This window comes from Chiloscyllium punctatum, chromosome 16, assembly GCF_047496795.1.
Source record: "Chiloscyllium punctatum isolate Juve2018m chromosome 16, sChiPun1.3, whole genome shotgun sequence".
Classification (NCBI taxonomy): Eukaryota; Metazoa; Chordata; class Chondrichthyes; order Orectolobiformes; family Hemiscylliidae; genus Chiloscyllium; species Chiloscyllium punctatum.
In genome coordinates this window covers 27,424,969-27,442,803 of record NC_092754.1, presented here as the reverse complement: position 1 = coordinate 27,442,803, position 17,835 = coordinate 27,424,969, and the positions used below count along the sequence as shown (strand labels likewise).

The following is a 17,835-nucleotide window of genomic DNA, read 5'->3' as shown; positions in this document are numbered from 1 at the left end:
GGGAATCCATGGTTACAAGGTAATTCCAGAATATGCATCTACCACAATTTGTGGATTGTGCAATCAGAAACAAATGATGTTGACAAGACACAAAGAAAGCTTAACTGTCTACTAATTAAAAAGGTAGTTATGCATTTATAGCCAATCTTAAAATGTCGGTTGTCAAGGGATTAAACAATATCAGCTCGCAGGCTATTTACATGCTCAGTCAAGAGAGAAAAATGTCATATCTTCTGTAATGTGCTAAGATTTTTATTCTGTGTATCAAAATTATAAGTGCCTTCAACATTACCATGAAAGAATTGTTTTGAGTTTTACAAATATTTACAGCACTGTGTAACACGGTTCAAGTCTGTGTGGGGTTGGGGTTCCTTTCTTTTTTACACAAGTTAATCAGATCAGACCAAAGCACAGAATTCCAAAAGTACTATGTACAAACGCCATTAAAAAGTACAAGGAGACTGTTTGCTGCCAGTAGGTAGTTACAGCGTTCATGGCTGGCTCAGACAGCACAGCCCCTGTTTTCTTGGGAGTACCAGTCCCCTTGCATCCCCATCCTATTAGGAGTACGGGGGCTTGTTTAGTCAGTACCAGTTTTGCTGCGTATTGGAGACCACTTTTCACCACATGGGCTTAAATCAGACTTCGATTGCTCCAAACAACAAAGGGATTAAAAAAAACAAAGAAAAGACTGTGGAAAGAATTTATAAATTAATGAGACCAAAGAGATGTCCTGACAAGCATAAAATACTCTCACATCTTGAAGGGCAGCGTTAGGGAGTAGTGAAGCGCACTTAAGAATGAATGAAAGTACAAAGTCCGCATATGAAAATAAGATTTCTCTGAAAATGCATTTTGGCACAGGTAAAATTGTATGTTTCTTTTCATTTCAGTAAAGTTTGAATTCATGGTTCCAAGGAATCAGCATTTGCCATCAGCTTTATTCACCTTTTCAGCTTAAACCGTTCATCCCTCTTCTCTCAGAATTCAGCCCATTTTGATTCCCTCTCAAAGAAGGGAGATTTACAAAACGAAAAAGTTGATCATTATAACTGATGGTGGGGTTGAAAAACATCCCAACTCTGGCCCTGCTGAAACAGGTAGAGATTCTGAGGTCCTGCCTTCAAGTTCATCAGAGGGGTCCAGGATGCTACCATGATAAGATCCATAGCAATCTACTGCCATACAGTCACCAAGTCACTAATATAGTGCAATGGTAATCCCAATTCACATAAACAGGAATCGCCGAGAGTGCAGGATTACACAGAGGGGTTTCCACTCTGCCACTGGAGCCACCAGTTCGCCCAGGGGCGGAAACATTGTAAACACGTAGCTGCCCATTGTCCAAGTCGGGCCTTGCTTGGAAGAAGATTGGCAGTTGGCAGTGTAACGGAGTCAAAGATTAAAAACGAGAGCGAACCAAATGCTCACACTGAAGCAATGACGATCATTAGATGAGGGGAGATGTTGGAGATGCTGGCCAGCAAATCTGGGGCTAGACGGGACAGATGACTTTCAGAGAATTCACAGGGTGGGAATATTTGAAGAACATAAGCAGGCTGTAAGAGAAAATGCACAGAATCAGTGGGTGGAGCCTCCAAAACATTTTTTTTAAATCGCAGGTTTTCTGTAGAGTAACTTTCACAAAATATATGTTACATTCTAACATGCTAACTAATTCTTGATGAATCTCAAACAACATTTCATGTTGAAATGCAATAACTGGCTTACCAACAAAGATTTAATTTTAATTAATTGTGGGTCTGCAAATAACAGCCTCATTCAAGTATGCTGGTGAGCTAAAAATGTGAATACCTCTCCTTTGAATCAAATCAGTGTGCACAATTTTAAAACTGACCAGATTCCCCTTCTGAAATGTAGGGAATTGGAGAATGAGTAAGAAACTCTCCTGCCTTGCTGATATGAAATGTCTCTGCCTAAGTACATAATATTGTTTTCAGCATCCTATTACAAGTTGAAAATAGCCTGTTCCTACAGCCTACTGGAATGGATTTACAATCCTGAAGCAATTTGACTGTATTTCAAGCTGTCTTCAGTTGTTGGGGACATAAGGGTATTTCCAGTTACTGCAGTGAAATTAATTCAAATTGATACTTTTGTGCGCTGAATTCGATGTTAAGAGCATCACTCATGGGTGGCTGCATTAATCTTCTGTTCTGTCCCATGGTGATAGAAAACATGCTGTTGAATTTCTGGTTGATCATATACCTGATTTGAGCCAGGATTTGGAACGTTGATTATTCCAGCAGCTTGTTTTAGTTGTAGATAGCTAATAAAGCCAGCCTTCAATGACTCTGTCTGACTCACTACATCTTCCTGATCACGACCACACGGTAAAGCCAACAATAAGCAGTAATCAGTTTCAACCTAGAAAACAAAAAAAGCAATCTTCATTCCAACAATTATTTACACTGCAGTTGCCCAAATTATAATCTTAATGTTGAAAGACACGTTTAAGATGACAAAACATTCACAGCCTTTAAGTACATAACTACCCCAAATCAAGACATTTACCGTCATTCTACGTGCTACACCTTCTAGCTGCGTTGCCTCCAGCCGCATACGCTGAGCAATTCTGAGAGGAGGCCCACCTTCAGGCGCTGGAAGTGACCGGTGTGCCAGCACATTGTTGCCTGACACAAAATGGAGTTGCACTGCTGCTGTGTCATTCTTCAGAGCCAACAGCCCCTGCCATACAATTGGGTATTTCTAAAAGGAATAAATAGTTTAAAAGTGAATCACACTTTGTCTTTTAATCCTGCAGCATTTCAGTTCTAACAAAGCAGACCCTTTAGGCATGTCAGATTTTTCCAGAATGATGTGAAAAATTATGCATTTGAAGGGCATTGATACTAATGCTAGCTTTATACAAGTGCAAGAGAAACAAGTGAAATGAGAACAGGAATTTAATCAAATTTCTTTCAGCTAAACAGGATAAATTACTCACCTCAGTCAGGATCATTCTCAATGTTAAGGAAGTTTGATTTAAAAGTGGTTTATTCCTCTAATTCATTTGCAAGTTAAAGGAATAAACAGTTTTAGAAAAAAAAATACAAGAAATAAATATGAAGTCTGAAACAAAGTGGAGCAGATGAGAAGCAAAACGATCATAAAAACAAAGGTAACAGTTATAACAGAAGGAACAGACTGATGCTTATACCAGTTAAACCAAACTCTATATTCAAATTCAACATTTCACAAGTCTTTGAAAACTTTGAGTATATACAATTTAAAATTAACTTTTACATTAATTGATAAGTTGAAGCTAATCTTTTTGATATAATAGAATTGCGGCTTACTGTGAGAAGCTGAACCATATCCACAGGTCTCTGTGAGCCTGATGGTGGCTGTGGCTCTTGCTTTCCAGTAGTTGGAGGGTCTGACCTGGATATCACCGGTGATGGGGCTGTTCCTGGTGTTGAGGATTGTGTGGAGATAAAAGATGGTTGTTTTGGAGTTAGGGGCTGGTGTGGTGAGGATAGTTCATGCTTGATTGGCATAGACACTCCAGTTGGAGAAGGATAAGAAGTTAGATTAGCTTCCGGCTGTACCCTCTCTCTCTGTAGATGCTGCAAGTGAGGAGAGTGCAATTCCATCTGCCCTGTTAGTCTGGTGATAGATACATGATGAGGATGCTCAGAAGCCGCAGATCCCTTAGTATCCTGGGATATTTGTGGAGTTTTACTTCTCTGGCCAGGATGTACATGCTCCCCTTCTGAAATACCCTATTAAATAATAAACAGTTTTACACATAGCACTGAAAATATTCCTGTATCCAACACATCCCCACATTAGCATTATAAAGTGTTATCATTTGAGTCTTTGATTTGAAGGTTCTATTCAAGCTGAAAGCTGCTCTGAACTAAATTGCAGAGAATTCTGCTAATTTCTCAATTTTTGCCAGACTGTCATCTGGTATTTGGTCTTTTTGGATTTTGAGAACTAGGTTCAATCCCAAAAATATTTTGGAGCATTTCAGTTGAAGCCACCGATAGGAACAAGTTAATAATTTACCATATTAAATTTTTACAAAATCTAGAATTACATTCTTAATTGATACTTTCACAGAGAATTCCTTCAGAATGGACTTGAAATAAATTTCCAATAACTGAGTATGATTAGTTGGTATTCTGTTAGAAGGAAATATTTCAATCGCTCCCAATATACCATTTCTTTAATTGACATGACTTTGTGGTGGTGGAGTACAGATGTGGCAAAAGGAGAACTTTAGATTTTTAAAGACAGAAATATAGGTGATGGCACAATCTATGTTTTGAGAAGCCTTGAACCTTCCTGTACAATTGTTTGTACATATTTATCTATAAGCTGGAATATAAAAGTTCAATGCCAAGAGGAAGTCTTGAACTATTTTAAGTCTTAACTGTTGAAGACAGAATTTGTGTTGAAGGTATCGGCCTCAAATGGAATAGATTAGCAATGTTCATTATAAATAATGAAATCAGCATACATAAAATTACCAATAGCTAGACATAAAAAACAAATATCCTATGGATGAAGCTTGGAATGTATGAGGGAAATACGACAATAAGCATAAATGATACAAAAATTATCTACAAATATCCCTCAAGGAGAGACGAACAGCTTGGTAGGAACATTAGCACAAAAAGAAAGTAGAAAACAATAGATTGGAGATGAGAGGAGTTCAAATTTTCAGTGCCTTTACAAGCATCCCATATGCAATAGGATCTCTCCCAGAAAGGTCTAAAAGCTGATGTTTGTAGAAGTCCTCTGGTCTGAAGTGGTTACTTCTCATCAAAATTGGATGGTAGGTCCATTCCAAGTCTTTAGGGGGCATCTTTCGAGAACAAAAAAGTTCTGCAGCATGGCAAGCAAAAATGGATTTTGGGGCGTGGCGGGGGGGGGACACAGACTTACAAATGGAGCAAAAACAATTAAGTATTCCAGGGCATTGAAAAACACTTCTTAAATAATAACAATGTTGAACTATCAAAGATCAGTTAATTCTAGGCCAACATATTTGAAACCAACCAGTCCCATGGACATAAAGGGAGACAAAATTTATAACAGCATTGAAGGTGGAAGGAGGAAATCATCTCAAAAAGCTGTGGGAAAGTGAAGGGGCACAGATTACCTTACAAGACAGTATCAATGACAGGCTTTACCACAGGCAACTGCAGATCCAGTAAATAAATAAGATCTCTATTTTTACATTTTATTCAAGAATAAAACTGTCCACAATCAAGGCACGTCGACACAATGACAGAACATGATAACTTTCAATTCTGTCGTGTAAGTGTATTCAAGGACAGAATTCAAAACAGAATCCTCTCAATATCATCTACAAATGCTTCAGAGTGGCAGAAATGTTTGTTTAAAAAAGGGAAAACATAAACTGAAACAATTTAGTTATAAAAACCATATTCAAATAAATAGTTTACATCAACAACACTCATTAGTGCAGTGTTGTTCACATTTACAAAACGTTTGATTTCTTTACACTGCAACATTACTTAATGGGAATTACAGTGCTATAGCGTTTAGCACCGCTTTGGTTTGATGGTAGTACCTGACTCAGTCAGAATGCCATGGGTTCAAGATTCACTTCAGAGACTCAAACATTTCTTCAGATTTTCACGCAAGTGCACTACGGACCAAGTGCTACAATGTCAAAGATGTCATATTTTGATGAGCCTGCATACTTTCAAGTCAATACAACAGACAAGATATCATTCAAAGAGCATGGACCATTACCCCAGTGTCTTCATCAAATTTATCCCTCAAATCAATATTACCATAACAGATCTGATCAATAAGATATTATTACTTAGAGATCTTGCTATGCAGAAAATTGGCTTTATAAAACTAAAACATTGGCTTATTGTTAAGCATTTGGAGACATCTGATGATTGTGAAAAGTACAGTATAAATGCAAGTTTTTTTTTAACCTGCATAATATAAAGGGAAAAGTTTCTGAATTACACAGTAGAAATTTCTAAATCAGATCTCAGGCATGCAAGTCAGGTGACTCTAGCCTATACAGGAAATCTAGGAATGATCTTTGCAAAGCCATCAAGGACATCAGGAGTCAATACAGACTAAACTAGCTCCCAGAAGAACCACCCAAATACAAGGCCTACATAATGGGCTACAACATGAAGTCTAAGAGAATCAGTGACAACAATGCATCCCTCGCTGATTAACTCAATGCATTCTATGCACATTTTGAACAGAAGAACAGTGAAATGATGTCACCTATCCCAACAGCCTCAGATGCACCCGTACCCACAGTCACCACCACAAATATCAGATTGGCCTTACTGAGTGTGAACCCACAGAAAGCAATTCGCACAGATGGGAGTCCCCAGCCGTGCACTTAGATCCTGCGCAGACCAGGTGGCAGGAGTGTTTTCTGACATCTTTAAACCCTATGATGTGATGTTGCCACCTGCTTCAAAACGACCACTATCATCCTGGTGACAAAGCAAAATCAGGCAACATGCCTTAATGACTACTGCCTGATGACTCCGATATCCCTCATTATGAAATGCTTCTTGACATTAGTAATGGTACACATCAACTGCTGCCTCCCAGGCTGCCTTGATCCACTACAATTTGCCTATCACTGTAATAGTTCCACGGCAGACACCATCTCCCTCATTCTACACTCATCCCTGGAACATCTGGATAACAATGACATCTATGTCAGACTCCTATTTATTGATGTTAGCTCTGCCCTCAACACCATAATGCCAACCTTCAAGACCTTGGACACTGTTACCTCTTCTACAACCAGATCCTTTATAGTCTACGGATCTAGAAGTCATCAGTAAGGATAGGCGGCAAGATCTTCTCCACAATAATCCTAAACAGCAGGCTGCATACTCAGCCCCTTACTATATTCCTTATACATTCACAACCGTGTGGCCAAAATTCAACTCTAAGGCCCTTTACAAATTTGCTGATGACACCACTGTAATGGATTGGATCTCAAACAACTATGAGACAGAGTACAGAAAAGAGATACAATGCTTAGTGACATAGTGTAAAGACAACAATCTCTCCCTCAAATGTCAGCAAAATGAAGGAGCTGCTCGATGATGTCAGGAAGTGTAGTGGGGGACATGCCTCTGTCTATACCAATGATGCTGAGGTGGAAGTGGTCAAGAGCTTCAAATGCTAAGGAGTAAATATCACCAACAATCTGTCCTGGTACATCCACATTGATTTGACAGTCAAGAAAGCACACCAATGCCTCTGCTTCCTCAGAGGTTAAGGAAATTTGACATGTCCACAATGACTCTTTTTATAGTTGTACCACAGGAAACAACCTATCTGGATGCATCACAGCTTGGTACGGTAACTGTTCTGCCCAAGACCACAAGGATTTTCAGAGAGTTGTGAATGCAGCCCAATCCATCACGAAAACCACTGACTTTTTTCCACTGACTCAGTATACACTTCCCGCTGCTTTGGGAAAGCAGCCAACACAATCGAAAACCCCTCCCACCCAGTTATATTCTCTTCCATCGGGCAGAAGATACAAAAGTTTGAAAACACATGCCTACAGATCCAAGAATAGCTTCTTCTGCACTGTTATCAGACTTACAATTTCTGGTACATTAGAGTTGGTCTTTCTCTGCACTTTCTCTGTAGCTGTAACACTATATTCTACAATAAAATCATGATTTTATTGAATTGAATACATGCAAAAATCACAGGTTCACCAAGAGTAAGTAAACCATTTCCATAAAATAAGAGCGGTTCACAACCAAGTGACAAATATTTAATGTAAATGGCAAAAAAAGCCAGAGATGAAGTGAGAAAACGTTCTTTTCTATAGGGCATTATGATGGCCTGGCATGCACGGTCTGAAGGGACAATGGAAATAAATTCAGAAGGCAATTGGATACTCAAAAAGGGGCGAAATGCAGAAGTCCAGAACTAATTGAATTGTTTTTCTAAAGAACTGAAACTGGCACAAGGACCCAAATGGCCTCCAATTATTTTACAGTTCTATATATCCGAAGCAAACAAGGCAGAGGAATTCACACATCATAAAATGTGACAACAAAATGGTAGTGGCGAAGTCCCAAAATTAGGCTGACTTTACAACTTGGCAATGGCAACAGGGAACACTAAAGTAATGAATGTAGAAGAGCAGTTTTTATTTTTTATGTACTTATATCTCAGATGTTGCACTGCATTCTTCCCTCCTCAACAAAGTATCACAGGTAAGAATAACTTCAGAACAAAAACATTTTATGGAAGTTGATAAAAATGAGGCAAAAACAAAATCACACATTTACCTGAGGAGTCATGCTGCGAGATGGTAGATTCATTCCTCCAAACGGTGGATGACCAAGGTGAGAATGGTGGAAGTTCCGTGGATCTTGATACACACGTGGATAGTCATGGAAGGAACTAGGGACTTGGTGCATGAGTTGAACGCCATGCGAGACCATTACAGATTGAGACATAGGCATTCCAGGAGGTACATTGATCAACCGAGCTTCATTGTGAGGTGACTTTGTCATTTTTACTTCAGATGTTTTCGGGGCCTCTTTAGCTGGTTGAGGGGTTTTACTAGTAGGAGGAGTTTTAACAGATCCATCAGGAGTCCTAGCTTGTCTGGCCTCACCATGGACATCACCTACAGCTGTCATAGGTGGGTACATCATCCTAACGTCACGCAGCAACATCTCTTGTGACACATTGTATTGGTCCAGTCGCAAACCTCCAGGATGGATTCTATAGTCTGGCTGCATCACAAGGACATCTGGCTGTAAGGGAGCTGATCCTCTTCTAAGTCCATGATAATGAAGTAGTTCTTCATCAGGTTGATGCTGGTTGGATATCTGAGGCATACACAAGTCTCTGATAACTGTTGACTGTGGCGTGTTTGATCTCTGTGAACGAAGTTCCATTTGAGGTTGGAGGACAGCTCTAGGAGAGGGATGGTGAGTCTCGGGTCTTATGCCAAATGGAATACCTGGTACTGAAGGAGCATTCATTCTTACTTCACCCTGAGAAAGATGCCCTAAGGAGACCACCTGAGTCTGTGTCACACTATGAGGAGGCATAATGACCGATTGCTCTGGCAAATGGACACTCGGAACAAATTGTGTCATAGTAAGACCAGCATTTATAACCATATTAGCATTCATTGATTGGGAAGTTGTTGAGGTGCTACTCGGCTGACACACTTTGGGAAATGGAGAAGGGGAATGAACAGATGTGCGTGGAGAATGGGGTTCCTGTTTAATGGAAACTGGCAGAGGCAGACTTCTTTCTGTTGGGGTGCCACGCCCAGAACTGATGTGGTTAGTGTCTGATTGCAGCTTACTTGGCATAGCAGCATGATGAGGGCTGATTCCTGGGCTCAGGGTTGACTGCTGTGTTACTTTAACAGCTTCAATTTTGGGAACAACTGGGTCTCCACCTTTCTTGTTAGTAGATACAATGTTCGGTAAAGGATTGTAGACTATCTTAACTGCTCCTGGCTGAGTCGATAGTGTACCCGAATGCATAGCTGATTCAGATTTCTCATGGATTTGATGCTCTTGTTTAATACTTGAAATAACAGGTGATGTGTTATAAGATTGGGGACCACCATGTCCAACAAGTATGCTTGAGGAATGAGTGCTAATCACATTGCTATAACCCGATGGAGTTTGTGAACCCTTTGAAACAGGCTGTGATTGTGAAATTGGCTCTGGTTTGGCTTGCGACTTGGACACAGATTGTTGAAATTCTATATCTACTGCACTAGCAGGTGGAATCTGGCTGATTGGAGCACTTATTCTTTGAGGACCTTCTGTTTTCTGACCAGAGTAACTCAACACCACAACCCCTTCAGAGGTATTTACTCTCAGTCGTGGACTAGATCCCTGGTTTAATGTAAGATTATCCACCTGCCGAGACTCATCTCCAATGAATGCCACTGTCCCAAGCTTGTATCTGCTATTTTCAGTCAAGTTTGATCTATATTTCTGTTTGGTCAGTGACACAGTTGGGAGATTTGGTGTCTGAGATGGAAGGCTGGCTGGGCCTCGGCTGTTTGCTGTCACCTTTGCCGCTTCCTCTTGATCTAAACTCGGTGGGATCCTGCTTATTACAGAAGTAACTTTGGGTGATATCAAAGGACTACTATGCTTTTCTTTCTCATTAAACACTGGCATCTCTGATATTTGTTGTCCTCCAGTACTGCTAGGTGGAACTACAGCTTTTTCATCCAATACCAGTTTGCTAGCTTCACTTGAAGGGAAAGCTTCTTCTGTCCGAACCGAAGTCAGTGGCTCATTTATTGCTGTAGTTACAAACGTGGTTGTAACACCTGTAGCTGACACATACTTTGGCTCCATGAGAATTTTCCTCAATGTACTAGAGTTGGTGTCAAGGTCAGAAGCTTTGGTATCTGGGGGAGGAGCAGTAGGAGGGGGTGTAGAACAAGCACGAGATGCCTCATGCCTTGACATCCAATCTGGCACAACCCCAGAACTAATATGTGCAGTTCCCAAGGCAGGTGCAGGAGTTACTGAAATTTTTGCAGTAGTTGTGGTAGGGAAAGCATTAATAGCTACTCTTGATATGTTTTGTTTTGATTGAGCTTCAGGTGCAAACTCGGTGTGTTGCTTTAGTTTAAAACAGGGAGGACTTCTGTTATCTTCATTACAGGCTGAAGAATGCAGTGGATCATGTGGTGAAATAGCTTCAGTTGTTGAATCCTTATCTGATTCAGAGAGTTTCATACCACCAAGTTTACACTCTTCTAATTTAGTCAGGTTGTCTGCATCACTCTTGGAAACAGAAATAGGTTCTACCACTGATTTATTTGCACATTTTTCTGAAATGGTTTCTGCTGTAACACTGTTTTGTTTAATGTCAGCAGAAACAGGCACTGGTTCGGGTTCAGAACTATTGTCATCTGCTAACTCTCCCTTTCTGCTAGTGCTCCCTCTTCTATTACGCCTTGTCATTCGAGGTTTTGAACGCCCTCTACGACTTGGGGTCCGTGGGACTTCAGCAGGTTCTGGCAATGGAAGGTTCTCTGTTTTCTGGGAAATATTTCCAGATCGCTGAAAACATACATCAGGACTTTTTGCCTCAACCACTGTAGTCAATAAAGGAGATCTGGAAGTTGAACTGACTGAAATTGCCGAGTGACTGTCCATAGCTGGAGTTTTCAAAGCGGAAGTGTCCAAGGACAGAGCTGAGGGAACAACACCTTCTGTTGAAATGGGAGTTTCAGAAACCATGCTCTCTGTGGAGACTGGAACTTTAGAAATGACACTCTCAGCTGAGACAGGTACTTTAGAAATCACACTCTCAACTGATGCAGGAGTTTTAGATATTACACTCTCAACTGAGCCAGGTGCTTTAGATATTACACTTTCCACTGAGACAGAAACCTTAGCAATCGTGCTATCCAATGGGACTGGAGCTTTAGATATCACACTGTCTGCTGAAGGGGTGTCTACTGGTGTAGAATTTTCAGGAACTATGTTGTCTTCTGAGGTAGGAACTTTAGGAATCATGTTGTCTGTAGAGGTGGGAACTTCAGAAACCATGCTTTCAACTGAAGAGGGAACTTCTGTAACCACATTTTCTGCTGAAGCAGGAGATTTAGAAACAGAGCGACCAGAAACTGGGGCTTTAGACAGCAAACGACCTGAAGCTGGGATCTTTGATATCAAACGGTTTGAGGGTTGGCCCTTTGCCAACAATCGGCCTGAGGCACCAACATCTGCAGCTGACTCTAAAATATTCACAATATCCTGATCAGTTTCAGGCTGCAAAGTGTCTGGTGGTGTAGGAAGTACCATTTGATCTTCAGAGATACCTGCTACAGTTTGTTCAGTAGGGTATCTTGGAGCAGATGGGAAGCTATCTGGTTCTGCTGATTCATCAGCAATAATGGAGTCAATGGCTGCTGCAAGCTCAGTTTCACTAGCCTGATGGGCAGGCTTTTCCGCGTCTTCCTCTGTTCTAACATCTGGCTCATCTGCCGTCTCTTTGTAAGGATGTACAGTTGGGATTTCTGTTAATTTTGCAATGTTCTCCACTGCTCTTTCAAGTTCTATCTGTTTAGCTCGTTGTACAGCTTCTGGTGAACACTCAGGTTTTGCTATTTCTTTTTCTGGTGATTTGGGAGGTCCTAAAAACGTATCACCTATTTCTTCTTTAACTAGCTCAGGTGACTGACTGTCATTTCTCGGTGGGTCCTTTTTTGGTGTCACAGTCACTTCTCCATCACCTGAGTGAAGAACACCTTTTACTTCTTCAGTGCTAAGTCTTATTTCCAAATTTCGTAGACACATTTTGTCCTCACTAGCCTTTGCATTTCTCCCTCTCCCACATTTTGACTTTGAGCCTTTCTCCACAGATCTTTTCTCTATGATTTCACCCGAATTGTTAGTTGAAGGACACTTCTCTAATGCACCATCATTTCTGTCAGATTTTTGATCACTTACTATCTCATTTCCCTCAGCCGAGGCTTTGATATTCTCAGCTGTTGAGCTTTGCTCAATTAAGGGCTCTGCAGCATCAGCTGTACGTTCAACACAAATTTCAGCAGTTCTTGGTTCTGTCTTAACTCCTTTTCTTCCTATCTGGCTACTCTGAGCAGCTGAAGAATGACTTTGTGCGGTTTTCTGCGATCGAGGTGACTTCCACCCTTCCACAGGTTTTGTGCTTTCAGTACCATCTTTAGTTTCTGTTTCTTCAGCGTCCTGTTTTACCTGGTCAGCTTTAAAGCATGGCACTTCTTCACCAGGTCTACGACGGGATTTTGGAGGTCTTCCCCGTCGTGGAGGGGTTTGTACATTTGGTGATTCCTGAACTTCTTTCTCAGCCCTTTTCCTGGTTGAACGCAATGTATCTGTTGAGTCCTTTATTAAGGATGGGCCATCATCAACTGTGGCATAAACTGACCGCACATTTCTGCGTCTTGTTCTACCTAAAGGAAGACTTGGCTCAGAGGTTTCTGACTCGGGGGCTGAACTTGGAGACTTTGCTGTGTTTTTGGAGACCTTTTCTATATCTAACTTTTGGTCCTGAAGTTTTTGAGTGTCGCCACGAGGTGATGACGACCGTTTGAGCTTTTCACGGTCTATCCTTTCACTTTTTCTTGTGACCGGCTTTTCTGAAATGGTTGCAGTGATGGCTTGAAGTGGAGTCTTTGTTCTTTTATTTTTGGAATTCTTTTTCTCTTTTAAAACTACAGAAGGCTCAGTATCCATTTCATTGTCAGAAACCTGTGGACGGATCCCTGAATGCTCTTCTTTCTTGTTGATATCCAGTTCAACACTGATAGGAGGATTCTTATTATCTTTGTGCTCCTCAGATACTACCTCTTTTGGGATAGGTTTGGAGGAATCTGCATTGATCTCTGGTACTTTAGGTTCAGCATTGATGCAGATTTCTTGTACATCATTTCCCCCTGGAGTTGGTGGTTTGGTATCCAAATAAGACAGATGTTCTCTAACTACTGATTCCTGCCCAGAAGCCACTGGTTCTGAAGTAACATTTGCTTCCAACTGCTTGTTTACAACAATAGGTTCGATTTCTTCACAGGGGCTCACATTAACAATGACAGGTTTAGATGCATCAGCTGCAGGTCCAGATTCTGAACGATTCTCTCCTGAGTTGGAAACTACACTTTCTGTCACCAGGGTTTCATTTGCTGTTTTATTTTTAACGGTTTCTTGTTGTTCAGCAGGTAGTGCCTGAAAACTTGTGGTCAGAGGAGGTGGTGGAGGTGGTGGTGGGACTATAGCCCTCAAAAGAGGACAAGTATTTTTCAAATCTGATTCTTTCAATTCAGATACAGGCTCTGTTGTTTTAGGTTGAGCTTCTTTCTCAATTTCTCGTCGTTCAAGTTCCTTTGGCTTCTGATCCTTTTCTTTCTCCTTCTGTTGCATACGTGTCAATTCAATAAACCGACTGTGAAATAAGACTACAGGTTCCTGTATGAGATCTGGGGTATTACTGGAGCCATCAACAGATCCCTGCCTTCCAAATAACCGACCTGAAATTACATCCATATCATCTTCTTTCCTTTCAAGATGCTGTAAGCGTTTTGAATCCTGCTCAAAGATTGAGCTATGCAGGAACCGGGAAGCAAATAATTCTTGCCTCTCCTGTTCATCTTCCTTATGATCTTCCTTCTTTTCATCTATTTTGCCTTCAGAATCTGTTCTAATTTTTTTCTTTTTCATATACCAAGAAGGGATTGGCCTTGGTGCTGATTCAACCTTTTCTTTATCTTTATCTTTCCTGAAGCTGGCAAACCTCGAATCCCGATCTAAGAATGACCAATTTTCTTCTCGGGATGAAGACAGAGACTTTGCCCTCTCAAGTAAAGCCTTGGTATCAGGGGTAATGGTCTTGTCAAGTGCAAAGGAGTAGAATTTATTTCTTTCTAGTGAGCTTGACAGCTTTAAGTCTGATATTCTATCTTCCCTATTTCGCAGGAATAAAGGTAATCTAGAACTTTCAAAAGATGTTGAAGCTTTAGGTGAATGAGAAGATTTATGTTCATTATCCTCATCAGAATCAGATGGTACCTCACCTGGTTCAAGCTCACGTACAGAACGTTTGCGAATGCCATCTCGTTTGATAATGCTACTGGGAAAGCTAACATCAGACCTACTTGCATCTAGTTTCAGACGTGTTTCCCAACGAGGTGCCTCTTCTTCTGAGCTCTGAGACATTATTTTAAACCTAGCCAAATCCAGCATTTGTTCTCGCTTATTTGACTCATGAGCATTGCATTTTAAAGGTTCTTCTCTAACAGGAATCTGAAAGGTGGAGTCTAGTTTTGGAGAATCCTTTGGTTCTTTTGGTAGCAATGCCTGATGGGGGGAATCATTATCATCCTCATCCTGATAAGAGAGGATATGTCGAAATCCAGGGGAAAGGACAGTTTTCTCAGAATCTTCACTTAGCTGACGAGAACTTCTGTAATTTCTTTCTCGTTTCATGCTAGTTTCAAAGTCAAATTGATCAGTTTTTCTCCGTTTAACTGGAGGGGAATCATCTGTGACATCCTGAGGTGGCTTCCCCACTTCATGGACTAAACTCCTCCTTTCAAATTCATCTGCATTTTCTTTCCTGGGGCTGTTGTACTTTTCAGATTTTGCCATTTCCATTTCCTGTTGCTGTTTAAGTCTACGGTTCTGCTCCATCTGTTTCCTATAACTTTGAGTGTAATCAATATCAATCCCAAGTTTCTCATCCGCATCAATGGTTTGTAATTTTTCATTGGCAGACTTGTGATCATTTGTGTCCTCAGGGGTACCACTGTACTTTCTTTTCCGTTCCTCTCTTTTAATCTCTCCTTCCCCTGGTACCTCATCAAGATGTGGGAGCAATGGCTGCACAGTTCCCTTATTTGGAGGCTTCGTTGTATTCAGTTTCTTTAATGCAATTTCTGGAGTTTCTACTGGTTCTTCAGATGGCTCATTTAATCTTGACTGTGCTTCTATACTGGGCCGCAAGCCAATTCCCGCAGAAACAGTCGCAGACTCCTGTCCTTCTCGGGGACTAAATGCTGAAATTAGTTTCTCTTGCTTGACTTTCCTATGCTCCCTTTTGAGTAATTCTTTCCGCAAAGGTCTTCGGTCCAAATCTCCTTCTTTGCCTACTGTAGGCATTTCTCTCCAAGCAGCTAGTTCAGGTGGTTTTCTTAGACCTAGTCGGAGTTCCTCTTCCTCTTGACTGCCTCGCTTAACCTCTAATTTCTGCCGATCCGTTCTTAAAGTGGGATCTGCAAAACGTCTCTTCCTAGCCTCCAGTTTGTCAATATCCATTGCATTTGGTGCTTCAGGGCATGGTTCTGATTTGAGGTTCTTTTTATGCTTAATTTTCACTTCCTTACCCACAACCTCTATTTGGCTGGCAAGCAACTTCTCTTTTGGCACTTTTGGCCTGGAAGGTTCTAATTTTGATAGTTCAGTTTTTGTCTGGTCAAGTCGAGTTAACTGTACTTTATTCTGTTCTGCAGATGGAGATTTGACAGTGTCACTCTCTGACTTTCCTCTTGGTTTCTCTGCATTCAAGGGCTCAATCATTTTTGCCTCTCTCTCCTTTACACGAGTTAACACCACACAAGGAATTAAGTCCAAACGATTTTTTGAAGCTCCTTCTTTCTCTGCTTTGTCTTTTCCTTGTTTAGTTTTGCCCTTTAGACTATCAAGATTTAGGTCCCTATCTACTTCATGGTCTGTTTCAGAAGACAGGGAACTTGGAGATGGAGGTTTCACCTTCCGTATTTTAAGCTTCTCAATTTTCTCTTTCTTATCCAGTTTCTCCACTTCAGATTTCTCAATTTTCTTTGTTCTTTCCAATTTTTCAGACTTGTCTTTTCTTTGGGTTCGTTTTTCAGCTCTTTCAGGTTCAAACAGCCGATCTTTCTCCTTTTCATTTTTCTCATAACGGTCCGGTCGAACTTTGTCTGGTTTATCTGCTTTATCGTATCGTGGAGGTGATAGTGAACTGCAGCTACCGCTACGGTCCGATGATCGACTGTATATCCTGCGTTCAGAATCCACACTGTCACTTTGATGCCTCTCAGACTGTGCTGGCGAAGCGCTGCAACTCTGAGCTCTTCTCGAGTGCGTTGGGCTTTGGCTTCGCTCACAAGTTCGTCTTTCATGATCTCGTTCTCTATCAGATTCATAGCGTTCTCTCTCTCTTTCTCTTTCTCGCTGTCTGTAACTGTACTCCCTTATATCCTGTTCATATGGATCTCTATAGTCTCTATATTCCCGTGGATCTTCATAATAACGAGGATCATAATAGTCGCCCTGGTAAGGATCCCACTCAGCATAAAAATCTCTACTTCTTGCACGATAATCCCTTCGAGGATCTTCAGGAAATACAGCAGCTGGTCCTCTAACCGCATCAAAGTAAGCACGATCCGCAGGATATTCATGATATGATCCCCTCCGATCCTCCCTGTTAATTAAAAAAAATATATACATTAATTGAAGCGCAAATATTTTTGAACAAATCCATGCTGTTTGAAATTAATTTTAAAAGAAAGAGCAGGAATGTAGAAAGGGGTTGCTTCAAACTTTAGTTCAAAGGTGAATTCCACTCCTTGGTCCAATAGTGAATAAAAGATTTCAGATTTGATTTTCGAGGTCTGATAACAATAGTCAAGATGAGACTCTAATTCAAATGTGATGTCCCACCATCTACAGACTGCTAAATATGCCAGCACAAATTATCTGAACTCATTTGAAGAATGCCACTTTGGCTAAGTACTTAAATAGGAAATTCTGTATGCACCAGTTGCACAAGATGATACAGAGAGGATTTTCTTTTTACATAAATATAATTTTGTCAAAGGTTCAGAGGCTTTCACTGGATTGGATATAACAAATTTAAAATAGGATTGGAATTCAAAATTTTCTGCAGTGTCCTTAATCCTTGCTTTATTCTATTCATTGTTATGTTATCAAATTAGAATTCCTGAATATGGAAAAGTATTGTTATTTGCTTATAACCTTTATGCTTTTGTAAGCATTATAAGTATTTTAGGTCCTACAAATTAAAAACAAACCAACTCTACTAAAATTTCATCAACTATTTAGAACAAGCTCCAATATCCAGAGATACTTGAAACCAAACAGCAAAGACAGTTTCAATCACTTCCCATGTGATCACTGTTTTTGTCGCTCTTCCTCCTTTTTAAAGTGCCATTGTTTTTTTTTCCCTCAAAGTTACAACACAATGCAACAGCTTATAATTCAGTAATTACTGCTCTTAGAATTAGAGGAAATCAGCTCCATCATTGAAATCCCTCTTGTGGCTCTTTTAGCCACAATT

General features: G+C 40.5%; 1 protein-coding gene across 8 annotated transcripts in view; it reads right to left on the bottom strand.

Annotated features, from left to right (window-relative positions):
* Positions 1–229: 229 nt before the first annotated feature.
* Positions 230–17,835, bottom strand: part of spen (spen family transcriptional repressor) — a 101,043-nt gene continuing 83,437 nt past the window's right edge. For all 8 annotated transcript variants that reach the window (XM_072586566.1, XM_072586571.1, XM_072586568.1 and 5 more), the window contains 5 exons: positions 8,310–16,955; positions 3,321–3,746; positions 2,536–2,730; positions 2,230–2,388; positions 230–1,559 (listed from right to left, as the gene is read on the bottom strand). In XM_072586566.1, coding sequence (XP_072442667.1) covers positions 1,428–1,559; positions 2,230–2,388; positions 2,536–2,730; positions 3,321–3,746; positions 8,310–16,955 — 9,558 coding nt within the window. In that variant the 3' untranslated portion in view covers positions 230–1,427. The remainder of the gene's footprint in view (positions 1,560–2,229; positions 2,389–2,535; positions 2,731–3,320; positions 3,747–8,309; positions 16,956–17,835) is intronic.